The sequence below is a fragment of the Delphinus delphis genome, chromosome 1, assembly GCF_949987515.2.
Source record: "Delphinus delphis chromosome 1, mDelDel1.2, whole genome shotgun sequence".
NCBI lineage: Eukaryota > Metazoa > Chordata > Mammalia > Artiodactyla > Delphinidae > Delphinus > Delphinus delphis.
In genome coordinates this window covers 73,807,328-73,834,282 of record NC_082683.1, presented here as the reverse complement: position 1 = coordinate 73,834,282, position 26,955 = coordinate 73,807,328, and the positions used below count along the sequence as shown (strand labels likewise).

The following is a 26,955-nucleotide window of genomic DNA, read 5'->3' as shown; positions in this document are numbered from 1 at the left end:
TGAAGATAATAAAGGCCCAGGATTAAGTAACATGGGTGAAGCAGCTTGAAGATAACTGTGAAGAGTTAGTTATTCTAGGATGAAATGTGAAGATCTCCTCCTAACACATTGCGCCTTGTGACAGGACTTGTTAAAGCACATTGCGTTCCAGACGTGCTGAGGCAGTGTATGAGAAAAAGAAAATGTTAACAGTTCAGATGATTTGCCTAAGGCCTCAAGGCTGACACATTATATTCTTGGGCTGTCTGGAAACCTGACATAGCTTCTCTTTGACCAAGCTAGCTGTGACTCAGGTTTTATAAAGGTAAATATTTGAGTGCCTTCAATGTGGTATGCACCTAGAGATAAAAAGATGAAAAAGATGCTGCCCCAGAATTGTGTCATTTTAATTCATTTCACACACTTAAATTGGAGCACTTCCAAAGCCTTTTAAGTGATGTTTTTTCATATCTTTTACCAATAGTTGTAAACATGCCTTATTGGTTTGACTGGGTCATAAAGAGGTTTTGGTAGTCCTTGGGTCTCTTTTGTATGTTTGGTGATGGTGCTCATGATTAGCTGGTGATGAAGGTACAAGTTATCTTGAATTCACGAGTTTTGGGGATGAGACAGAATAGAAAAGTGCACCATTCATTATCAGTAGTGGAAAGCTACCTAAAATCTTTACTTTTGATAATTGATCAGTATTATGATCAGTATTATATAGTTCCTGCAGATTTACTGAATTATGCTTCAATGATTTACTCTTTTAATAAACATTTATTAAACACTTACTTGCCAGATCTGAGGATGAAAAATATCAGTGTTGCCTTGTGGAGTTTGTTTTTAGGAAATGTACAGTATAGTAAGGGAGAGAGCGAAAATGAAAATTGCGAATATGAGAAGGCTTTAAAAAAGAATTTCAGGACTTCCCTGGTGACGCAGTGGTTAAGAATCCGCATGCCAATGCAGGGGACACGGGTTTGAGCCCTGGTCCGGGAGGATCCCACATGCCGTGGAGCAACTAAGCCCGTGCGCCACAACTACTGAGCCCTTGTGCCACAGCTAGTGAAACCCGTGCGCCTAGAGTCCGTGCTCCACAACAAGAGAAGCCACCGCAATGAGAAGCCCGCACACCGCAACAAAGAGTAGCCCCTGCTAACTGCACCTAGAGAAAACCCGCGTGCAGCAATGAAGACCCGACACAGCCAAAATAAATTTATTTTTTTTTAAAGTAATGATGATTAAAAAAAAGAATTTCAGTTGTCTTGTTGGAGGAGGAGACGTTCACCCGATGAACATGTATGTTGCAATGGACCATTGAAGAAGTATAGGTGGTTTGGTAGTTGGGACCAGGTAGAGTGGGTTAAGGTTAAGGTTGGAGAGCAGGGCTATGACCTTTGACTAGTAGGTGATAGGGAATCTTTAAAAGGTTTTATCCAGGGGAATTATATTTGATTTTTACTTCAGAAGGGTATTTCTACCAAAATCAGTAAATTGCGTGGTCCATAGACGATCCAAGTAATATCTGAGGCAGAACAGTCCTACACAGCGATTAAAAACTTTAATAATATGTTATTGAAGCCCCCAGAAACTTCAGAAAAGTAAAAATGATTATTCATACAACCAACCTTTACTGAGAATCTTTCTTTTTATAATTGTGGTATAATTGACATGTAACGGTGTATTAGTTTCAGGTGTACAACATAATTTGATATTTGTGTATACTGCGAAATGGTTACTGCAGTAAGTCTAGTATCTTCTACTTTTAAGATTGAGGGAATAGAGATACAAAGACAAATAAGACACACTCCCATTTTCAAGTAACTTGCAGTTCAGTAGGAGAAATGACACAGTTGTAATGCAGTGCTGAATCTGAGTGTCATAAGAGACATAAAAATGTCAAGTCTTAGCAATGTATGATTCTGAGATGAGAGAAGACACAAATTCTTTCAAATTGAAAATAAGTTCTTGAATAGATATTAAACTTTGGCCGGTTAAACAGTCAGTACAGTCTTAACTATAACATTTACAGTTCTCATCTATTAACCCTCACTTCACACATTGCCCACCCTCCCTCTTACTCTTTTGTGTGAAATTTTGGGCTTGACTACCATACTGCTAGCTATGAGACCTCAGCAAGTACCGTATCTTCTCTGTGCCTTAGTTGTCTCATTTGTAAATTAGGAATAGTAATACCTACTTCATAGGTTTGCAAGGATTGAATAAGAAAACATGTTAATATCCAGAATGGTGCATGGAAAAACACTTTACATCTTTTGAGCACTTAATATTTCTATTTGACATAAAAATGCTGTAATTGAATAAGAACTAACTTAAAGACAGGATTTTTTTTTTTAAGAGTCACACATGGATCTATCCCTGAGTATCAGGCAAAGCCTCTACATTCAGAAAAGCTAAATATATTCTGTTAAACTCTGCTTCTCGAACAAGTGACCTTTGTTTATTATCTCCTTTTCTTATTTGCTGATCACTTTTCTGAAATCCGATTTCCATTTTTACCCCTCAGCTTTGTCATACAGTCACTAATTACCAAATCCAATGTAATGTTCTATTTAGCTCTTGCCCTTTTTATGGCATTTGTTGCTGTTCATCACTTCCTCCTCTTTAAAACTATTTTCCTTGGCTTTCCTAAAACTCCCCCCACCCCTGGATTTTTATCTCCTACATGTAGGTCACCTGCACTCACCTGTTACATGTTGATGTTCTTTAGGGTTCTTTCTGCTGCCCCTCTTTTTCTGTATAGATTCAGCTATCACATGTATGCTGATGACTCCTAAATCTGCCCTGATGTCTTGATCTCCAGGCCCTAGAGTTTACCTCCATTTGAGTGTCTCATAAGGGCATATATAAGCCCAGTGAGTTCTACATGGAGCTCTATATCTCCACTCACTTAACCAAACCCACTGGTAACCTCAGTCCTCTGTTCTCTTTACCTGTGTGACACTGTTATCTGTCTAGTACCAAAGACAGATTTTTACATGAGAGAATAAATGCCTCCCTTTTGTATACTTGTCACCATGTTTGTCGGCCCAACTTCTGAAGTATTTCATATCCATCCTTCATTGTCCTCATTGTCACTGGCTAAGTTAGCCAGCCAACCCCTGACCATTAATTGCTCTGTGCCATAATATTTTGGGGCCAGACCTGCTGAAAATGGGACCTATTTTGGAAACATAATGTGGGAGGAGATTTCTAGAATAATATTGTTCTAAAAGAATTGAGTTTAATGAGTGGCTAGTAGATATTTGTAACCCGCCATTGCATATACACTCGGCCCTCCACATCCACAGATTCAACCAACCGTGGATTGAATTCAGTCATTTGAATTGAACCCAGATTGGTTGAACCCTTGGCTGTGAAACCTGTGGATAAGGAGGGCTGACTGTATTCATTGTACTGTACTGTCATTTTATATAAGAGACTTGAGCCGCCTCAGATGTTGGTATTCACGGGGGCTCCTGAAACCAATCCTTTTTGGAAACTGAGGGATGACTGTACTTTTTACCTGAGAGTTCATATTGTTTAGGTTATAAAGTAGTTTAGGTTATAGAGGACACAGTCTTGAGTTTGTCAGTCTTTTGCCAGTTGATTTTAGTCTGGTTGTTTGTGCTTCCTATCTAAAAGATGGTACCTTCAGCATGATTCTTTCTACAGGTGCCCTCAGAGAAATAGTGGGCTTGGTTCCAGACCACTACAGTTTTGTGAATATTGCAATAAAGTGAGTCACATGAATTTTTTGGTTTCCCAGTACATATAAAAGTTATGTTTACACTATATTATAGTCTGTTAAGTATGCAGTAGCATTATGGCTAAAAAACAATGTACATACCTTAATTAAAAAATAGTTTATGGCTAAAAAATGCTAACTATTATCTGAGTCTTCAGCGAATCCTAATCTTTTGCAGTAGTAACATCGAGGATCACTGACTGCAGTTCACCATACAAGTACAATAATAATGAAAAAGTTTGACATATTGTAGGAATTACCAAAATGTGGACAGAGACATGAAGTGAGCAAATACTGTTGTGAAAAATGGTGCAGATAGACTTTTTTGTTGCAGAGTTGCCACAAACCTTCAGTTTGTAAACACAATATCTGCAAAGCACAGTAAAGCAAAGTACAGTAAAATGTGGTATGCTTGTATTCTGTATCCAAGTTTTAGAAATCTCCTCCTATGTAGGATCTAGCATGTAAAAGCAAGAAGGCTTTTTAGAAATCATCAATAAATACAGTCTATCATCATCTGTGTTATTTTATAATGAGGAGATGGGCTCAGAGAATTTATATCATTTGCTCCAGGCACTTAAAAAATTATTTATTTATTTACTTATTTATTTCTGGCTGCATTGGGTCTTCATTGCTGCACATGGGCTTTCTCTAGTTTCTCTAGTTGCGGCGAGCGGGGGCTACTCTCTATTGTGGTGAGTGGGCTTCTAATTGTGGTGGCTTCTCTTGTTGCGGAGCTCAAGCTCTAGGCACACGGGCTTCAGTAGTTGTGGCATGTGGGCTCAGTAGTTGTGGCTCGCAGGCTCAGTAGTTGTGGTTTGGGGGCTCTAGAGCGTGGGCTCAGCAGTTGTGGCACACGGGCTTAGTTGCTCCATGGCACGTGGGATCTTCCTGGACCAGGGATCAACCCGTGTCCCCTGCATTGGCAGGCGGATTCTTAACCACTGTGCCACCAGGGAAGTCCCTCCAGGCACTTTTCGAGTATCAAGAGGAGGCCGGGGTTTGTTAGGCTTTGGAATTAAATACAGACATACCTCTTTTTATTATGCTTCACTTTATTCTGTTTTTTATAAATAGAAGGTTTTGGGCAACACTGTGTTGTCAGATGATGGTTAACATGTTTTAGCAGTGAAGTATTTTTTAAGTAAGGCATGTACATTGTTTTTTTCAGGCATAATGTTATTGTATATGTAATAAACTACAGTGTAATGTAAACATAACTTTTATATGCAGTGGGAAACCAAAAAATTTGTGTGACTTGCTCTATTGCGGTGATCTGGAACCAAACCACAGTATCTCCAAGGTATGGCTATACCTAATCTTTATTCTTACCTTGCAGGGAAAACAGCTGAGTTTTCCTTTCTGTCTTCCAGGTTTGCAACTGGGTAAGGTATCTAACCTCCCTGAGCTTCATGTTTTTCCATCAGTAAAGTAGTGTTATATCTACTCCTTCCTAGGGCTGTTGTAAGGGTGAGTGACGTGGCTGGTGAATACATCTGGCAGGTAGTAAAGGCTCAGAGCAGCAGTTCTTCTCTCCTACCAGCTTCACATAATTAGCTAGAACAGAAGTTCTTAATTCCCTGTCCTTGATCCTTGGCAAATCTGTGGATGGCTTCACGGATCCTCTGAAACTGTGGCCAAAACTGCCTGTTTTTGTACTTTTAAGTGGGAGGCTCAGAGGCTTTGAATTCTGTGACCCCAAACAACTTAACCTCTGGGTTGGCTGTAGTCAGGCCTAGAACCCCAGGGCTCTTGATGCCTGGCGACTGGGTAGAATTTAGAATTGCTTGAAATATTTAAGGAACTGTGTGTGTGTGTGTGTGTGTGTGTGTGTGTGTGTGTGTGTGTGTGATTTCATGGGACTTGAAAATTTGCATTTTTAACAAGTACTCAGGTGCTATTGTTGAGGCCTATAACCAGTGATTGAATTTGGGCTAAATCATTGAAAAAACTGTTACAGATACATGATTACATTATCACAGAACAGATTCATGAATTATGTTTAGTTTCTTTGTTATTTCCATTGCCTTTAGTAAATGTCATTACCTTCTACCTAATTTTGAGAATGAAATACCAATAAATGACAATTGTTTTTTAAATTTTATTTGGACTTCTTAGCTGACTTTCAACTTTACAAAGTTAGCTTAATGTGCTTTTTTTTTTTTTTTTTCTTAATCCTCTTTTAAGAATGATTGCTGCAATTCCTACCTCTGCCCTGGAAGAATTTGAAGCCGGTATACTGTCTCTAAATTATCATGCTCTTGATTGATACATCTAATTGCCTTCCTGCTTCTCTAAGCTGGCATCACTCAAGACTCATTTGAAAGCCTTTCTAAGTCACAGCATGGCTAAAGTGTTGATTCTTGTCTGTCATAATATTACAGTAGAATACCTCACACTAATACATCATTGAACTTAGTTGACATTCATTCAGCAAACGTTGTTGGATTCCATACTGACAGTGGGTCAGTTATGATACCTCACACCAAAGCAGGGTACAGACAGTATGCTGACAGGCTTGCTGACCAGGAATGCAGCTTAGGTGGTGGGAGAGAAGTTTCATTACAGTTAGATCTGTACTACAGAGTTAATGCAAAGTGTTCTGGAAGCACAAAGAGAAGGGATGGCAGTTTGGGGAAAGCCTGGCAATTTGGGCTCTATATATTGACTAGATTTTTCAAAAAATTTTTTGAATTTCTGTAACATTTAATATTTTGTCTGCTTTTATACAGTTCACATTCCAGTTACTCAGTTGGAATAATACTACTGAATTATACTTTAGTCTCAAGGCGAGGTGGTAGAGAGGCAAGAACCTGTGTGTGTGTTGGATTTGAAAAAGCAGCTCACGTATTGTGTATTCCTTCCTCTCCTACAATAAAGATAGTAGGATGTGTAGTTAAATGTGCTGGACTCTTGTGGTTTGATTCTTGACTTTGTCATATTCTAGCTATGTGACCTAGGGCAAGAAAGCTCTCTGGACCTCAGTTTCCTCATCTGTAGTGGGGCGAAATGATTGAGTTATTGTGATATTGAATCAGTTAATACGTGTAAAATGCTTTAAATTTACTTGTTTCAAGTAAATCGTTTATGCTTAATTATTCTTAAAATTAGGTAGAATCTCATTTGATAAACGTGGTTGTGAAGACAGTGTGTGTACATTCTGCTATAAAAATGTGAAGAAAATTTTAATATAAATAGCTGTATTCAATTCTCATATTAGGTCCCATGAGAAATGTAAAAATCGTAATTAAGAGAACTGAAGATTCTTTAAAGATCATGTAGCTCGACCTCCTGATTTTACAGATGTGGAAACTGAAAACCAAAGAAATCATGGCCTGCTCAAGGTTGCTCAGTGTATGATGGAAGTGGCTGTGGGAACCGTGGTCCCTGGCTCTTGTCTGGGGCTCTTTCAGAGCCTCGTGCAGCTTCCCTGAGGTGGCAGTGCCCTGAAAAAATGAGTTTAATCGGAGAGCCAAGACCAAAACATGAAAACATGAGCAGGAAGAAGTCATTGTGTAATGAAATGCCGGATGGTGTGGCGTAGGCTCTAAGAACATAATGTCTCACTTCACCAGCTGCGCTCCTGAAGCAGAGAAACACACTTTAGTAGCTGCTTGAGTCACAGAAGTTGCTAGATTGAGAGCATTCTTTTTTGAAAAGAATGTTAATAGTTATAAATCAAAGTCAGCCTCCCTCTTCTTTCTTCCCACTGTGTTTAGGTTGTAACTGAGCTGGAGGCAGAGTCCGCCTTTGCCAGGCCAGCCAGTACTCTTGTATCTTCACTCTTTGCATCAGTGGGGGGGAAGCCTCCCTGATGGGCTGACTCCCCACAGACATGCTCTGACATGGCCAGGGTCAGTGTGAAGGCTGCAGCACCCTTGCCCACTCGTATGTGTGAACACAGGGCGGGGGCGGGCTAGGTGCTGGAAGTGTGATTGATCGATGGGGGGCGCGTTTATTATTTGTCTACACTGATATTTCCACTTTTAGAGGGCAGGGGTGCTACTGTCTGGGATGGAGGTGGCAGTGCATCCAAACACATTGTCTTAGTAACTGTGCCTGAATCCACTGCCTCTAAAAGTTTTACAAAATAATAAGTGCCCTAGAACATTCCAGCGGTATAAAGGTGTGCTGTCGAAGAAGTGAAAACGCTGGCCCGCCTCTCACTACGCCCGAACATCCCATTCCCCAGTAATGTCCTTGGGAACAGTTTGTAACCTTTCCACACCTTTCTCCTAAATATATTTAGACAGTTTGATTTAGCAAAAGGTGGTGATCAAACTATTCTTGTTTTTCGTAACATTTTTTTTCACGCTATATGTGCAGGTCTGCTTCACTGAGATTGTATCCCTCAGCCCAAAGGGAAACACATGAAATATTTTGCCGCAATTTGCGTCTTCACACTATTTTGTGCAGTCTTTGCCCAACTGGGAGATACGATCTCATGAGTGGTGGTAGGAGATACTGTTCCTGGGCCTCTCATCCATGAAGCAGCAGCGCATGATAGTTAAGAGAATGGACTCTGGAGTGTGGGATGGGGAATATCCCCTGGCTCTGCCACTTGCCAGCTGTGTGACCTTGGGCAAATTATCTAACCTTTCTGTGCCTCAGTTACCTTATCTCTGAAAAGGAAATGATGTGATAACATGTAGGGTTGTTGTGAAGGTTGCCTTCACGAAATATGTAAAGCATTTAGAACAGCACCTGGCACGTGTTTGTTAGATCAGCCCCCTAGGTATTCTGTACTTTGTTTTTCACCCCTTACCCCATTAAATACCTATAACCACCCTACAGAGTAGATAGTATCACCCTGTTTTCCAGGTGAGGAAACCAGCTCGGAGAGGATATGACCAGCTCGGTCAGGATACAACCTGTCCGACCCAGGCCTGTGAGGCTCACGTGGTTTGCGCTGTGCTCCCCAAACTGTAAATCCTCCTCAGAGCCACAAACTCAGCAAGGGGGCAGATGATTAAAGGGATACCAGATTTTCAGTTTCAGCCATTCAGATATAGATTAAAATTTAATTTATGAAGAAGAATTTATTTCTGTGGAAAAAAATCTGTACTATTATGCCACTCAGATGAAATCATTTGGATCTTAAATTTGTAAAAAGTAGGTTCTAAGAGGTTGAATTTAGTATTTATCTGTCCTGATATGCATAGACGAATGGTTTTGTATTAGATGGCAGAGGTATTTGTAATGGAATTGAAAGCTATAGTCTCCTTCGGAACAAAATTATAGTAGAAGGTGGTAATTTTTTAAGTAATCATAATGTATTTGGTTTTTGAGAATAATAACATCTATTAAAGTATGCAGAGAACTAAATTCTTAAGTTTTATGACTGAATTTGTAAGGACTAATGTTTAAAGACCAAGTTTTAACGATTTTATTTTCTTAACCCAACAGTTGGGTAACTCTAACTTTGTGAGAGTTTAGCAAAGACTTTAGTTGGTTATTTGTGAAAAATCCTGTGTAATATTTAGAAGTCCAGATGGTATCATGTTACTACCTTCCTGTATAATGAAAAAACTATTATTTTCTGATACTTGATTGAAGTTTGTTTTAGAATTCTGATTAGATAGGCAGTTGTGCCTTCTCAAGTTTGAACCTCAAGTGAACTTGAAAAGAACACTTAAAATAGTGTACTGTATGAGGGAAATTTTGTAATCAAGACATCACTTATGTTTCTGCCAAGCTCTCTTTCCGTGGGTAGAAGTGTTAGGAGAGATTTGGGGGATGATGAAGAGTAGTACTTTTCTCTAAAGGACTCACATCTTGTGCATCTCTTCCATTGCTGTTTCATTTATCCACTTTTGCTTGCTGGAATGAATATGCTAATTTATCATCAGTTATTTACTTGGGTATTTGTTGATTATTCTATTAAGATGCGTGGCAGGTATAGAAATGGAGAATGTGACTAAAGAGTCTAACTAGGAAAGATGAGATGAACTAAGGAGGACCTAGAGAATAGAGTTTAATGGCCTGTGTGGAGGGGATGATGGTGGGTGAGTTGTGCTTTGAAGAAGCGTTAGTTTAGGGGCAGGTGAAAGAAGAAAGCACCTGTGGAGCACACAGGCTGGAGTGAGTGTGCCGTATGTGGGACTCAGTTCATTTTATAAACATCTGCTGAGCACTTGCTGTGTTTTAGGAACTGTTGAATACAAAGATGAATACATTCCCCACCCTGTAGAAGTTCATAAACTAGTTTGGGAGACATCCAGCTATAATAATATGGAGGGAGTTGTTGTAATGCTGCATGATATCATTGTCATTATACCTGATGGGTTGCTTTTGTAGTGCATGGTATCATTTAGTCATGTTTCAGCAAGAAACATGTAATTATGGAAGGGACTCAGAAATGTAATATATATATGTAAATATATATAAAAACTTATGTTATCTATTGCTGCATAACAAATTACTCCAGAGTTTAGCAGCTTAAAACAACTGGCCTTTATCTCCCAATTTTTGTCCATTGGGAATCTGGGTGCCACTTAGCTGGGTGCCTGTGGCTCAGGATCTCTCACTAGACTGCCTGTAGGTGTTGACCGAGACTGCAGGCATCTCAAGGCTTGACTGGGGAGGATCTACTTCCAGACTCACTCACCTCGCTCCTGGCCGGCCTCAGGTCCTCACTGGCTGCTGGCTGGAGACATTGATTCCTTGCCACATCAGCCTTTCATGGGGCTGCTCACAACATGACAGCTGTGACAGCTTGCTTTCCCTGGAAAGAGGGATCTAAGATACAGCGAGTAAGAAATGACCCCAAATGGAAGGCATGCCCTTTTTATAACCTAATTTGGAAGTGAAATCCAGTCCCTTCTGCTTTATTCTGTTTGTTAGAAGCTAGTCACGAAATGCAGCCCACACTCAAGGAGCAGAATAACCTAAAGGTGTGTGCAGGAATAACTGGCGGCCATCCTAAAGGCTGCCTGCCCCAAAATTCTATAAGCAGTTAATATATATTGAGCAACCCTGGATCTTTGGGGTAGAAGGAAGAAGAAGAACCAGGCAAGGAACTTTTCTGTTGGAAAAAAAACATGTATAATTAACCTGAATCACAAATGTTCTTGCTAAAGATCCGTAAGCTTAGTTTTGATGTTGTCTTAATATTTATTCTAGGAATAAATGGTAAAATGATTTAATTCCACCCTCATTAAACTTTCTGTGGAAGTGATCTCATTTCTGAGAGTTGTTTTTATGCCTTTTTAAAGCAAAGTAATCATAAATGAGAAAAAAGCTATTGTTTGTGGCATAGCAGAGAAGTTTACAAGTGTACCTCAATTTAAGTAGTAGGTAAGGTCCTTTAAGAATTGTGTGTTCTTAGTGGAATCATCTAGAATGAATTATAGGAACTCAGTCTTTTAAAGAACCTTGATGGAAATCTTTTATTATATTCTACTTTTAACATAGCTAGATTAATTGATTGTGTCTACGGTGTTGAAAGGTTGAATGGTAGAGAGAAAAGAAGCACAGTTTTGAAGACTGCGACTTGTGTCCAGGCTTCACAACCAATTAGAAGTGTGACCTCAGGCAATCCTGTTGACTTCCCTGAGCTCAAGTTTACTGTCTGTAATATAAATACATATGAAAGAAAATACTTTGACATGAAGAGTGATAGATTTTTTTTTTTGAAACTCACTAAAATCTTCATTTTCTTTCAGAAACAGTATAATTATGTTTAAATGTCACACTGCTTCCCAATTTTCTGTCAGGATCCTAACCTAGAAAATGCTACTCGGTAATTCGTAAGTTCAGCATAATCATTTTACTCAGAAAAGACGAGAGTACCCTTGCTTATTTTACACTCAAGTATGTGACGTTGTACTTGGGGCGTATAGCAACATAGAGGCATGCCAAAGTAGTTCTTCAGAAATAGTGAGATAACATTTTTACTGAAGTAATTGCAATTTTACTGAAATTGGTACGATTTTCTGTTATGAAGATTTACTGGAATGTACTTGAGAGAAATACTTGGAACAGAGAAGTTTATTATATGCTTATATACATGTTTTCCACCAGGAGGGAAAAAAACTGTGTCTTTCTGATATGTCGAATAGGAGATAAAATTCTTACTTATGGATTACTTTATAGATTTTTTTTCTTTAATTTATTTCAAGATTGTTCCCCTTCAATCTTGGATGAATGAAATGACTTTTACAAGTTGTTTAAATGCTTTAATCTTCAGGTTTCGCTCATAAAGTTCACTCATTGTTTTGGGAATTTGGGCAGCTACTCTAATTAATGGTATATAGAGAGAATTGGGGGTTACAGATTACTTGAACCAAAGCACAATTAACTGTTAACTGTTTTCCTTTCTTCTTCTGTGATGAACCTATAGTAACAGTGCTAGCATAACCAACCTTGTTTTTTACATGACTTGTCGTGGATAATCATGTCCACTATATAATGGTTTGCCATGACCTGATTAATATGTAATAATAATAATTTTTATATAAAATATGGAACTTAATTCCGTGTTCCAGCACCAAGCTTTAATGGAGTCCTCCATGGCTGCTTTTAAAGCGTTCAAGTTGAAAGGGACTTGGGATGGTATTAGATTTATGCAAAGCAGAGATACTTCTGTTATCTTTCTTATTTTGCTTTTGAAATTAATATTGACTCATTTTAATATAACATAATAGTTTGTAACCTTCCTCAATGAAATTTTAGCTATGATTGGGCTAGAATAGAATACTTTGCTTAAATGAGTCTCTTGGTTTGGGGATGCATATTGATGAGTCTTAAGTCTCTGTTCTTAGAAAGACTGGTTGGGTAACTTTTCTTTTATCACAAGCCTCATTGTGTGTCATTTGGTGCCTCATTGAACAGAAGAGGATACATAGAAACTTTTTAAACGGTGTGAAATTATATACTCTTCCTAAGTTTTGTTTCATAGCACTTCAGAATGGAGTTTTGGTTTTCACTTTGAGCATTTAACTAGACCTGAATATTTTGCAAGGTTTTTTTGTTTTTGTTTTTTACAGGACAGGGAACAACTTACTGGTGAAACCTGGAGACGCTGGAGAACTAAATTCACAGACCGAGAGTAACTGACTTAAATTACAGTTTTAAAGTATGGATATGTCGTAGACACATACTGTGTTTAATAATCTTTCTGTATGAGGAGAAAAGGCACTTAGGCACACTGTTGTATTTTCTAGTGATGTCTGTCTCAGGTCTTCTAAGGATTTATGTTCAATCCTTATTAAGAGCAACAATGCATTTTGTTACAGGTTTTAGAATCCTGTCATTTATACCAAACCGTCAGATCTGTGTCTAAGTGATGATGATAACAACTGATATTAATTACGTGTGTCCCATATGCCAGGCAGTGTGCTAAATACTTTATGTGCATTATCTCGCTTAATCTTTCGGGGATAATGGCAATTTACCAGTGAGGAAGCGAGGGCTTGGAGAGGTTAAGTAACTTACCCAAAGCAGAGCCGGGTTAGAATAGTTGGATTTATTGTCCCTTGGGTCCTGTTTTGCTTATAGCTAATATCTCTGAAAACCAAAAGTAAGATCATTTGTCTTTCTGGATGTAGATTCAACCTTCATCCTGCTCTTCCTGTTGCTGAAGGTACCCATTTAAGGTCACTGAGAAGTGCCACAGAGTTCAAGGTGCTCTTCTCAAGGCACATGAGTAGCAAAATAGCAAAAGATCAGTGCCAAACTAGATAACCTTCTGTGTGTATGTGTGTGTGACATCGTAATGTATTATATGACACATACAATCATTTGCACGAGTATATATTTTATGTTGCTATGTAATCTAGGAATTATTTGTCATCTCTCTTTTGTCCTTCTTTCAATCCATCTGCAAGTCCTGAAGGTTCTATCTCCAGGACACATCCCTAATTTATCTATGTGTCTCTGCTTCCACTGTCGGAGACGTAGTGCAACACTGGTCTTCTTGCCCGAACAAGAAGTTGCAGTCGCCTGATTTCGTCAGCGCCCACTATTGCCCACCTATAATCTCACAGGGTAGATAGAGTGGCCGTAATGATCTTTTTTAAAGCCTAAAAAGAGATCACGTTGCTTTCCCGCCTAAACTGCTTTAAGAGCTTTTCATTGCAATTTAGAGAAAATCCAGCTTTATACATCTATTCTTGCTTACTGTGCTTCAGGCATCCTGGCCACTTGTATATTTTTAATATGTACCAAGTTCTTTCCATCTTGGGTTTTTATACATGCTGTTTCCTCCACCTGGACTCCTCTGGTCATTGACCGTCTTGTAGTTGATTCCGTATCATTTAGTTCTCAGTTCAAATATCAGCATCTCTACGCAGCCTTCCTTGACGGATCTAGATACCCCCCCACCCTAATACTCTCGTTACTGTGTTGTATTTTCTTTTTTGTCATCACTCTGAGTGTGATGTTACTGTAACTTATTGCTTACTTCTTACCTGTTTCTTCCCTACCTGAATGTGTACTTCCTGAGAGCAGGGCTTCTCCTATGCCTAGAAAAGTATGCCTGGCACATAGCAGCACAATTAAAATTTTATTGAATGAATGAAAAATTTCATGTCACTTTAACATTATATTGTGAATATTTCCCCACAGTCTTAACTATTCAGAAGAGAGGTGGTAAACTCTTGATCTACAGTCCAGATCTGGCCTAAAGACACATTTTATTTGGCTTATTAAACAGTAGTGGTGTTTGAGGTATAACTGCCACTCAGTCAAGTGCGCAGGCCCTAAGTGTACAGCTTCATGAATCGTCCTGTTGTGTGTGCCTAAGCAGCCACCTCTCAGATCAAAGCGTACGTGGTGCTCTGATCTCCCCCTTCCAGCTGTTCCCCCTTCCACTGGATAACTTGCATAGTTACTCTTTTTAATTAGCGTCTAATATTTAAAAATTGGGAGATTTCACATAGAAATCCAGAATTTCAACATTTCTTAAAAAATGGAAAGATGTATCAGCACGGGAATTGCTTTCTTTTTTGGCCACAATTTATTGTGGCTGGGAAGCAGCTGTCCAAAGTGTTGACATGTGTTCTCCAGTTTGCCTGCAGTCTTCACCTCTCCTCTTCCTATCCCTGACCTTGAAATCAATTTCCAGTTGCGGTTTATAATTTCATTTGAATCTTTTTTTATGGTGGAGAAATAGTTACTACTTCCATTATCTCTGTAAAAAAGTAGAGGCATCGGGCTTCCCTGGCGGCGCAGTGGTTGAGAGTCCGCCTGCCGATGCAGGGGACACGGGTTCGTGCCCCGGTCCGGGAAGATCCTACATGCCGCAGAGCAGCTGGGCGCGTGAGCCATGGCCGCTGAGCCTGCGCGTCCAGAGCCTGTGCTCCGCAACGGGAGAGGCCACAACAGTGAGAGGCCCGCGTACTGGAAAAAAAAAAAAAAAAAGTAGAGGCATCAATGATAGACTAAAACGGTTATGTGTTTCTTAGTCTACTTTATTCTTATGCATTTCTTAACTTTTGTGTATGTGTTAGCCACCCTGATTCTACATGGCTATGTTTAAAGGTTACACGGTATTCGAGCGTATAAAGGTATTATTTATGTAATCAGTCTCCTACTGTGGAACATATATGTTATTTCTGGGTTTTTTTTTTTTTTTTTTTTGGTATTGTAAAGAACAATATGTAGGTGAATCTTTGTGAAGATTGTTATTTTATTAGAATAAAATTTTAAAAGAGGAATTCCTGGATCAAAATATATTTTCATTATTAAGATTTTTGATACATATTGCCAGATTGCTTGGTAGTAGTATAAATTGAACTAATTTTTCTCGAGAGTAGTGTACGGAAGTATTCATTTCACTACGTCTATGCCAACACTAGGATTGTAATTAAAAGTTTTGTTAGTATAGTTAGTAAAAACAACAAAAAATGGGAATGCTGGCCAAGAAATTTTTCATCTTTTCATCTACGTAAGTAGGAATTGTACTTTAAAGGGTATAGTTTGGAAATATTTATTAGTTTGTACAATTCTGTACCTTATATTGTGAGTCTGATCATGTACCATGTACTTTGTGTATGAAGTAATGCGAATACCTTAGTATAACTCGAGAAGCCATTTACCTTGATTCTTGCACACACACACACAATTATTATTATTAAGCTCTACCATGTTCTGTATGAGAGTACAGGAGAGTAAGTAATGCAGACTCCATCTGTTTTGAAGTACATACAACTAATTCTTACATATTGGCTTTATATTTGCTTTCATATTTTTAACTAGATGCTGTTATTCTGTGATTTGTTTCCTAAGGAGATGCCTACATAGAAGAGTGACAGCAGCTGGGCTGAATGTTTCACTGCTGAACTGGTTCCTCAGGTATCCTGGCTCTGGCGATTGCTATGGGAGATTGGATGACTGTTACAGATCCAGGTCTGTCTTCAGGTAACTGAGTTTAGAATAGTTGTAAGCAAAAGCAGTAATTATAAAGGTTAATTTTCAATGACACTGTAATTACCAAAAATATTGAAGATGTAACTAGAGAGAGACATAAATAGTTGTAAAATATATAATTTTCATCTTCAGTAAAATTATCACGGAGAGCTAAGTATTGTGCCTAATCAGTGGGGTTAAGTGCTTTGGCTGACTAGTTGATTACTTGAGGAGGAGACTTTTCTGCATTTGAAATAAATTCATTGGCTACTCTAGTACATTTCTCTGATTTATTCCTTTAATCACATAAACTTTGAGTGCATAGACAAGTGGGTTTTATCTATCAGTTTTATAAATCTAAAGTATTGTAAATTAAGATAGTATATTGTAGCTTAACATGCCTTTTCTAGGAGCACCACTTTATTAGTTGTATCTTTTTGGAAAAAATTATATAGTTTTCATACAAAAACCAGCTTTGTCCTAATTTGAAAAAACTTAAAAATATTTCTATAATTCAAAATCTTTGGTAATGGAGATTATGTTGTTAGCTTTGCATGCATTTTTACAAATTATTTACATAAATGCCTTTTACTGATTCTTTCAGAAAGCAAATATATCTCTCAATATACCTCAGAAACAAAGATGTCTCCATCAAGTTTATACTCACAGCAAGTGCTATGCTCTTCAATACCTTTATCAAAAAATGTGCACAGTTTTTTTAGTGCCTTCTGCACAGAAGAGAATATTGAACAAAGTATTTCATATCTTGATCAGGTAACATGTTTTGTTTTTGTAAGAAGCAATAAATAACATAAATCATGTTATATAATAGAACATATCAAAGGTATGAGAAAAACTTGTCAAGCACAAGTATGTTACATATTGGCCTGGGACTTATATTAGATTTGCAGAGAACCTTGGTGACCATCTAGTCTAGATACACGAGGTAAACTTTTTTGTCTGTCTGGATCAGGTTGGATCCCCCATCACCCCAGGGGCTCCTCCACGGGGCGTCTTACCCTTATTTTACTGATGCAGAAACCTAAGTGCCTTCTCCAGATCACAGGTGATCGTAGAGCAGAGGCTAAAAGAGCGCAGTTCTCTTAGTTCTTTGTCCTTTGGCATAGGCGCTACTTTCTTAACTATTCTCAGGATAGTTTTCTTTCTCAGAAAAGATTTCTGTCTTTTGTTTATTTATTAAGTTGTCCGGTAACCAACTTTTAGGAAAACATTTTCTCCTACTAGGAATTGACTACTTTCGGTTTTCCTTCATTATATGAAGAATCCAAAGGTAAAGAGACAAAGAGAGAATTAAATATAGTTGCTGTTTTAAATTGTATGAATGAGCTACTTGTACTTCAGCGGAAGAACCTTCTAGCTCAGGAAAATGTGGAAACACAGAATCTGAAACTGGGAAGCGATATGGACCATCTGCAGAACTGCTATGCAAAACTTAAGGTAGAAATTACATCTCAATCTGTATTTCAATGCCATTGTTATGTAGTTTGAAACTATAAATTTTCATTGGATTTATTTAGCAAACACATTTTAGGGTTTTTTTTTTTTAAGTTTTAGGATTTTTTTAAACTGGAAAGTAAAACTGAATGTAATTTGTACAAATCAGTTGTGCTGCTTCCTAATACTATCTATATCGAAGGCGATGATTTTATGAACTGTTTAGTGTCTTGCTGAAACTGTAGAAAGTTAGATTAGGAAGTACTTAATATCTGAGGAAAATAAAATAAGGATTCTCCCACCCTATCCAGTCTTGCTTAATAAAGTAGATGCTTAACTTAAAATAGTCTTATTGTGAGAGATTGCATCGATTTGATTGCATCAAATTTCAAGAATATTCTTGAGAGCATCTGTGCCCTCTAGGAAAATTCTTGAGTTTACCGCTTGCAAGGCAGAACTGGCGTCATGCCGTAGTCCCACCCTTTTTGACCTGAAGTGTTCTACTTTGCTTGGTCACCTGTCTTCTTCATACATAGCTCCAAATCATTTTTGGCTCTTTCTCAGAGTGTGCCGTAGAAGTGTTAAAAAGTATTAAAACAGAAATTATGAAAATGTTCAGTGGCAACATCACTGGAATAGGTAAAGAGTCTTTCAAGGGATCCGCTTTGAAGGTCTTTTGTATACACATTAAAAATCGGTATTTAAATTAAATAAAATTTGATATTCAAATTTAGGTAAATTTTGTAACACTATCAAGTATCAAGCTTTATGGTAATTGTTTTAAATAAACATTTTATGTGGTGCTAAACTTCAATTTTAGGTAACAAACCCTAGTTTATGTAACTTGTTTTTACTAATCTTTTAAGGATTCAGTTGCTCTGAATCCTATGTTAATTTTAGTCAAAATTGCATATGAATGTTTTAGGAGCAGCTGGAAACCTCCAGGAGAGAAATGATTGGTCTTCAGGAAAGAGACAGACAGTTACAATGCAAGAACAGGAATTTGCATCAGCTACTGAAAAATGAGAAAGATGAGGTGAGTTGTCAGTTATTGCAGATAGAGTTTAAGTGAATTTTTTTTTTTTCTTTTGGAATTTGAGGTGACCATAATGGTCACGACTTTAAAACAAGAAAGAACCATTTGTTCACCCTGTGTCACACTGGCCTGGAGGAACTGTGTGTATAGTGTCATATCACATTTAACTGAGAGGCCAGGAGCCCTCCCCACCACCCTCTCCCCCAGGCGCATCCATTTGCCCTAGTAGGTTAGTCCAGAGCTCGTGACATCCCAGTGTCCTATACCATCTGTCGTGGACTCACAAGCACTGTTAACTTTTTGTCAGACACAAGGGCGCTTTAAATGCAGATCTTTTATTCTCTGCTATACCTTTACTTATATCTGGAACGCCTCTTCTTGCAGTGTCTTAAATGTCAACATTGTTCATCCAGTCAGGCAATTACTTGACTAAATGGACACTCAAGTTACTGTTTAAAAAAAGCAATTCAGTTTAAAAATCTCATTTTTAGGCTGAAGACATCATAATTCTAATCTCATTTTTGCTTTATTGATTACTTAGTATTTGGACCTATAGAGTTAATGCATTTGAAATTATCTTTCAATTTATGTAAGAAGAAATCATTATGTTTTTATTGCTCTGCAGTTTGATTTCTGACCACGTGATAACTATAAAACCATAACATTTTCAGTGTTGTATATGTTGCTCACTATAATTAAAGACTTCTAAGGGAGAGTATTTCTTTAAGGACCTTGTAGTGATTTAGACAGATTTGTTTTACCATATTTGATTATTTAGTAGTATATTTAGTAAGTGGGTAAGAAGTATCTTAACTAAACCACAAGGTTACTTATACTTTTCCTTGAGTTATTTCACAGAAAATTTTGACTTAATCTGTTGATTATACTTGAAATGTTTTGACTATAGTTCTTCCTCAGTGAGGATTAAGTTGAACACGATCATCTCTAGCAGAGATAAAGAATGTCAGTATAGAACTTACTTCCTTTCCAGGGCTGCATGAGAAATCTTAGTAGATATAAACATTGACCAGTAGTGCTTGGCATATAATATGTACTCAGCAAATGTCTGAACTGGATTCTCTCTGCTGTTTGTCTCACTCTAATTTGAGAACTGTTTTTGATCAGAGAAAAATGAACCTGTTTATCTGCTGCCAAGTGTCATGACTAATTGGCCTTGTCACAGATTGATAAAGGATAAAGTGATTCAAGTCATTAGTAAAAGGAAGTCATTACAAATGATCAGATGAAATCTGCTTGCTTCAAATGAAGTTTTAATCACATTAATACTTCCATAAGAGTTTGTGGTTTCTAAATGATCAGAATCTGTATGTAGCGTGAAAGGTGTAGACGATAATTTAGAGAGCAGCTCTGGAAATTTCATAGTTAAAACATAAAAACTTTATGTGCTTCATTTAATGATATTTTAAAGAGTGATTTCCAGTGGTTACAGAGAAGGAGGAATAATCCTAGAATTCTTAAACTATTATATGAGGAGCTGAATTCTAGGCTTCTTTTCTCTACTGAATTTGTAAATTTTAACGGGGTTTACTAGTCCTAAAGGGACTCACTTAATAGAAAATGCTTTTTTTAGGTGCAGAAATTACAAAACATTATTGCAAGTCGAGCTACTCAATATAATCATGATATGAAGAGAAAAGAGCGTGAATATAATAAACTAAAGGAACGTCTACATCAACTTGTTATGAACAAGAAGGATAAAAAAATAGGTAAGGAGCAGCTGGCTAAGATAAAGCAAAGGGAACAAATAAGCTAGTATTACACTAAGAAACAAATGTAGAGGGATTGAGCTCAATAATTCATGAAGTGTCCTTTTCATGCTTTATACAATTGATTTTAGATGGTATATATCCATGTAAACTAGAAATTGAGACAACTGGTTAGTTGAAAAATAGTAATTTTGCTTTGCTCCATTAGTTGCATATAAGAATTGCATATATATTTGTTAACATGACAGATGTAGGATTAATCCACAGAGAAAAGCTAATCCAGAGGAAACTCTAACCTTTCATAGCAAAGAACTGATTATATTAAAAATCAGGATCAGTTTCTGAGTACCAAAAGTGTGATTTTTGAGTTAACTTCATAAAATGGTTCATCAGGCCAAATCATTCATGTCAGTTTGAGTTCTTTTAAATTAGTTTAGCTGTGCATTTTTTTTTTTTTTTTTTTTTTTTTTTTACGGTACGCGGGCCTCTCACTGTTGTGGGCCTCTCCCATTGCGGAGCACAGGCTCCGGACGTGCAGGCTCAGCGGCCATGGCTCACGGGCCCAGCTGCTCTGCGGCATGTGGGATCTTCCTGGACCAGGGCATGAACCCGTGTCCCCTGCATCGGCAGGCGGACTCTCAACCACTGCGCCACCAGGGAAGCCCTAGCTGTGCATTTTTGAAGTACAGCCGACTGGGAAAGTTTTGTTTGTTAAAGTATACTTTTTTTCTATTATTCTTTTGAAACTTAATTTACAACTTATTTCATTCAAGTTTGTGCATAATTCCAAGTAAATAGTATAGATTAAAAAGTAGAACTACACTATTCAGCCATAGAAAAGAACGAAATAATGCCATTTGCAGCAACATGAATGCAACTAGAGATTATCATACTAAGTGAAGTAAGTCAAAGGAGAAATACAAATACCATATGATATCACTTATATGTGGAATCTAAAATATGGCACAAATGAACCTATCTACAAAACAGAAACAGACTCACAGACATAGAGAACAGACTTATGGTTGCCATGGGGGAGGGGAGGAAGGAGGAGGGGTGGACTGGGAGTTTGGGGTTAATAGATGCAAACTATTACATTTAGAATGGATAAACAACAAGGTCCTACTGTATGGCAAAGGGAACTATATCCAATCTCCTGGGATAAACCATAGTGGGAAAGAATATAAATAAAGAATGTATATATGTGTAATAACTGAGTCATTTAGCTGTACAGTAGAAACTAGCACAACACTGTAAATTAACTGTAATTCAATAAAAAAAAATAGAACTACACACACACAAAAGTAGAGCTGCACAGATAAAGTGTTGCTGGCCTGCCAAGATTCAGGGAACAGGAAATATGTGCATTGATTTATTGAAGAGTGGTTTCCAAGTGGGCTACAGGCTGTCATCTAACCTACATTATACATTATTCTGAACTTGGACTTGCATACAACAGCTGATGAGCAGATGTTTCAAGCTGTCACATGGTGGGCTAAGCCTGTTACCAGCAAGCAGTTCAGTGTTCACTGTGTCACTGTCATTCTGTACAGCAGCGCTGTTGCAGTTTTTTGAACATTTTATTTTAAAATTATTGAAAAATTTAAGTGTGATAAGTAGCAGTTAAGACAAGATTAGAAATCTAAGTATTCTGAGATTATAAATCTTAAACTTGGACACATTGGTTTTTAAGATTGGTTAACCTTGTGTTCATTCATAAAGGGAATAGCAAAATTAAAGAGCAGGATGAAATGCTAGAAGTATAAAATGTAACAGTTAGAGAAGTTTATTAAATACTTAATCCTATAGCAGAGCCCTTATATTATGGTCGTCTGGCTCTTTTCCTGGTCCAGACCCAACTGGAAGTGACAGTTCTGTAATGATTTTTATCAGCTCTAAAATTTTAATAACTTATTCTCATCTTTTTTCCTTCTTATGCCAACTGCTTTCATCTCTACCTGGGGCAGAAGAGACATTAATACTGTCAGGAGCCTTGTCTCCTTTGATGATGAGGATGATCCTCAGGTGGTCATGATACAGGGCATGGCAAACTTTTTCTGTAGTGATCCAAATAGTAAATATTTTGAGGTTTGTGGGTTCTGTGGTCTTTTGTCACTCTGCCACTGTAGTGCAAAAGTAGCTATAGAAAAGAGATGAACAAATGGTGTGGCTATATTCTAATAAAACTTTATTTACAAAATCAGGCAGCTGCCCACAGGCCATAGTTTACTAACCCCGATGATAAAATTAATAATGATAATTAAATGAACACTTATTAAGTGCTTACTGTGTTAAGTACTTTAACATTTCTTTCACTCTTCACAACTCTTTGATAGATACTTTCATTATTCCCACCCAATTGATGAAGAAACAGGCTTAGCAGTTAAGTAACTTGCCAAGATCTCAGGCTTATGAGTGATGGAACTGGAACTTAAAAATCTGGGCTGTTTGAGCCTAAATCCTAATTTGTATACCAGTTGACTTACGTCCCTAACGCATGTAGATCATTGGGGTTTTAAACACTTAAACTTGTATGGTAAGAATTGGTTTTGTTCTGTGTGTTCATGTTTGTAGCTATGGAAGTTTTAAATTACGTGGGGAGAGCAGATGGAAAAAGAGGCTCCTGGAGGACGGGTAAAACTGAAGCCAGGTAAGGCACGAATGAAACTGACACATTTAATCAGACTTCCCTTTCTATACTGCATTTTCATACTGACAGTTTCTTTCTCAGGAACGAAGATGAAATGTATAAAATTCTCTTGAATGATTATGAATATCGTCAGAAACAAATCCTAATGGAAAATGCTGAACTTAAGAAGGTTCTTCAGCAAATGAAAAAGGAAATGATTTCTCTTCTTTCTCCCCAAAAGCAGAAACCTAGAGAAAGAGCAGATGATAGTACAGGAACTGTAAGTGGCTCTTTCCTCTCTAATACAGTCTTCAGATCGCTGATTAGAACAATTAAAACAGTAGATAGAGATTCTCAATGGGGACGCTGTTGATATTTTGCGCAGGACACTCACTGCTCTGCTACCCCCAGTCACTCTGACAACCAAACAAATGTCCCTGTAAGTTTCCAGACATGCCCTAGGAAATGATGGAGGTGATTTTTCTGGGGACTTAATCTGTGCCAAGCACCATGAAAAGCACTTTATAAGCATTGTCTCATTTTAGTCTTATAATAATTGATGCTTTGGGTACTATGATTATCCCTATTTTATAGGTGAGGAAATTGAGGCACAAAAGCTATCTCAGTATCACGCATGACAGAACTAGGATTTGAATCCAAGTCTGTCTCACTCCAGAGCTCATGCTTTTAACCACTGTGCCAAATATCCTTTAAGTAGCTTAAATGTTGAGTAACTTTAGCAGGCTCTACTTTTCAGAGAGTGAAACTTTTATTAACTTTGGGAACCAAAGAATCACTTAGTCCATAAATTTATTGAATGTTCGTTATGTGTTCTAGTCCCTGGAGAGAAAAAGCTGAGAAGATTTTGACTGTTTCCTTTGCCTTAGTTCAGGCTGCTAAAGCAAAGTACCATAGACTGGTTGGCTTATAAACAAACAAAAATTTATTTCTCGCAATTCTGGAGGCAATCAGGATGCCAGCAGGGTTGGTGTCTGTGAGGGTCCTTTTCATGGTCGGATTGCTGACTTCTTTCATCCTCACATGGTGGGAAAAGGTGAGAGAGCTCACTGGGGCCCCATTTATGAGGGCTTCACCCTCATGACCTAATCACTTCCCTAAGATCACCCACCTCCGAATGCCATCACATTGGAGGTTAGGATTTCAACATAAGAATTCTGAGAGAACACAAACATTCAGACCATTGCATCCCACAGGAACCTTTTTTGACAGAGACAGGCATATAGAGAAGTAATTATTATACACATTAACAGCTATAATAGGGTGGTACAGTGTGTAAAATAAAACAATTATGGCAATCAAGAAAGGTATCACAGGGGAAGTCACATTTGAATTGGCCCTTAGTAGGTGTTTTTTGAGGTAGAAAGCCTGGGGAAGTCATTTGATGAGGGCATAACATGTAGAGGTCAGAAAAAAAAGTCATGTAATGGTGAAAATGTTTTTAAACTTAGTTCTTTACATATAAATTTAAATTCTGGACTCAAGCAAGTTCCCATTAGTAACTAAAACCTGAAAATAACAATGTTGATGAAGAGTAGTAATTACCAGTAAGTCACCAAACATGTTTTATTAACCTATATTTGAGGATTATTTTGTGGTTTCACAAATCAGTCCAACTGATAAGCTCATCTCCTTTTTTTTTCTTCTTTAAAAAAAGAACCTGAATGTTCTTTTTAGACTCTCCAATTTGGGGTCTGCTTGACATATCTTATATTCAGTTAACTAACCTTTTCTCTCAAAGTCTATCACTTTGGGTCAGTTCTTAACACTCACTAATACCTTGCCAGGGTTAGCATTGTTTCTGTAACTCCTGTGGTTTCTTCAGTTTTGGACCCAACCTTTACTAATGTCTCATTACCAGCTTTTAGTCAGCAAAAGTAGGTAGTAAATCAAGGCGATCTTTTTCAGATGATAGTATCCTGTATAATTTCTCATAATTCAAGTGTTGAAGTTTGGAGAAACAATAATATCTTAAGTGTATTTTCTGTTTTTTAAAAGATCCTTTTTTTCTAGATACATTATCTCTTAAAATTTAAGTAATTCACCCATTCCTTACTTGTAAGGAAAGATTTGGGCCCATTATAGCAAGAAGGGTAAGACATAACCTTGGAATGCCTAGGTAGCATCCAAATTTTCATTTATTATTTTGCTTAATAGTAGCCAAGGGCTTCCCTGGTGGCACAGTGGTTGAGAGTCCGCCTGCCGTTGCAGGGGACGCGGGTTCGTGCCCCGGTCTGGGAAGATCCCACATGCCGCAGGGCGGCTGGGCCCGTGAGCCATGGCCGCTGAGCCTACGCTCCGCAACAGGAGAGGCCACAACAGTGAGAGGCCCGCATACTGTAAAAAACAAAACAAAACAAAACAAAATAGTAGCCAAAATATATACCCAAAATTCACGTTAAATGCATTTTTAATTTTTTTGTGGTTTTAGAGTTTCACTCAATCTGGCAATTATTAATGTGCAGCAGTTAATTTTAATAATGAATTTGTAGTATTCTGGTATGCCTTGAAATGTATAGCAGAGAAGGTGTAGCTCCTTGGAAGAATTACTGGCAGGTAGCGCCAGAGTGTTGATTGGCAAGAACCAGAGTCACAAGGAGCCACACCCTGGGTTTTTCCCCACTTACGCCCCCGGGAGACCTAGACCTCTACCAACCCATTGCTGACCTCAGACTATTGGTACAGTTCTTCAGACTCAGTCACTCCCTCACTCCTGCTGCATCTATCAGTACATGTGGGAACAGTCTAATCAGCCCTTCTTTCTTTTCATCGTCTCTTCTTTTTTTTTTTTCCCCAGCAAGATATATTGTTCAAATTAGTTAAGTATATGTATCTACTATCCTGGATATTAATAACAAATTAGGACCATTTTATGTAGATGCAGGTTATTATGACTAAATGTATTATGAATACATTTTGTATTGCTTCCCTATGTTCTTTATCCTGCTTTTGACTTTATTTGATCATATCAGTAAAGGTTGCTACATTTTCCTGTGATTTAATCTGAAAATGCATGTAAATAGAGTACAGAGAAAAATATCTCCAGTTTTATAAAAAAAAATTATATGAGAAAAATAGGATTAACAGTTGCTTTTACTTTGGAGATTATTTCACAGGTTTATTTGTCAAAGCAACCAAAAATTGGAGGCAAGTTGGACTGGAGCTGTGTGACACCAGGAAAGTTAGTCTGCTTCTCTAAGCTTCAGTTTCCCCACGTGGTAACATGATTTGAGGACTAATTAACATGTGAAAGCACCTAATAGCATGAGGCAGGTTCCTCTTCCTTACACAGTTCCATGACTTTTGACACTAACTATGTTGGGCTTCAAATTCAGCTTTGAAGAGACCTGAGTTGGGGAATTTCTATCTTCAGTATTAATTGCTTTTTCTCAAGACATTTATGTTAAGGACTGGGTCATTTATGCTTCAGATACAGCACAGAAATGATCTTGATATGTGTCTCTGACCCAGTCTGATGACTACTGCCTGAGTGTCTAAAGCCATTTTAAGATTCTGGTCTTTCCCTCTCATCTCTGGCCACTTGCAGGTTATCTCTGATATTGAAGAAGATGCTGGGGAACTGAGTAGAGAGAGTACGTGGGACCTTTCCTGTGAAACTGTGAGAGAGCAGCTTACCAACAGCATCAGAAAACAGTGGAGAATTTTGAAAAGTCATGTAGAAAAACTTGATAACCAAGGTAAGTACTGCCTGACTACAGGTAGATTGAGCTGTGACACTCAGTAAGCTGACTTCAGTCAGTCACCTAGAAAGGCAATACGGGCTCAGACTGAAGTCCTTAGCTCAGTCTGGTGGTTTGAAAAGCAAGACTCTGCCTACTTCCAGACATGCGGTTTGAACCTCACTGAGAAAAAATGCTTTGCTCTCAGAGTGAATGTCTCTGAAAAAAGGACATCATATGTCCATCTGCTCTGAGTGCAGAAGACAGTTGAATAAAGTGAACTGAGTCTCTTACTGTATCATGGAAATCGGGAAAATATTAATCATAATATA

The 26,955-nt window shown here is 37.9% G+C and overlaps 1 protein-coding gene across 17 annotated transcripts in view; it reads left to right on the top strand.

The window, feature by feature from the left end:
* Window positions 1-26,955, top strand: part of SSX2IP (SSX family member 2 interacting protein) — a 43,173-nt gene that overhangs the window by 1,676 nt on the left and 14,542 nt on the right. For 9 of the 17 annotated variants that reach the window (XM_060024490.1, XM_060024500.1, XM_060024465.1 and 6 more), the window contains exons 2-10: window positions 12,718-12,806; window positions 15,959-16,090; window positions 16,683-16,852; window positions 17,324-17,536; window positions 18,459-18,569; window positions 20,161-20,296; window positions 22,871-22,946; window positions 23,016-23,205; window positions 26,491-26,641. In XM_060024490.1, the coding sequence (XP_059880473.1) occupies window positions 16,048-16,090; window positions 16,683-16,852; window positions 17,324-17,536; window positions 18,459-18,569; window positions 20,161-20,296; window positions 22,871-22,946; window positions 23,016-23,205; window positions 26,491-26,641 (1,090 nt within the window). In that variant the 5' untranslated portion in view covers window positions 12,718-12,806; window positions 15,959-16,047. The remainder of the gene's footprint in view (window positions 1-12,717; window positions 12,807-15,958; window positions 16,091-16,682; window positions 16,853-17,323; window positions 17,537-18,458; window positions 18,570-20,160; window positions 20,297-22,870; window positions 22,947-23,015; window positions 23,206-26,490; window positions 26,642-26,955) is intronic. The other 8 variants (XM_060024536.1, XM_060024509.1, XM_060024546.1 and 5 more) reach the window with 6 other exon arrangements.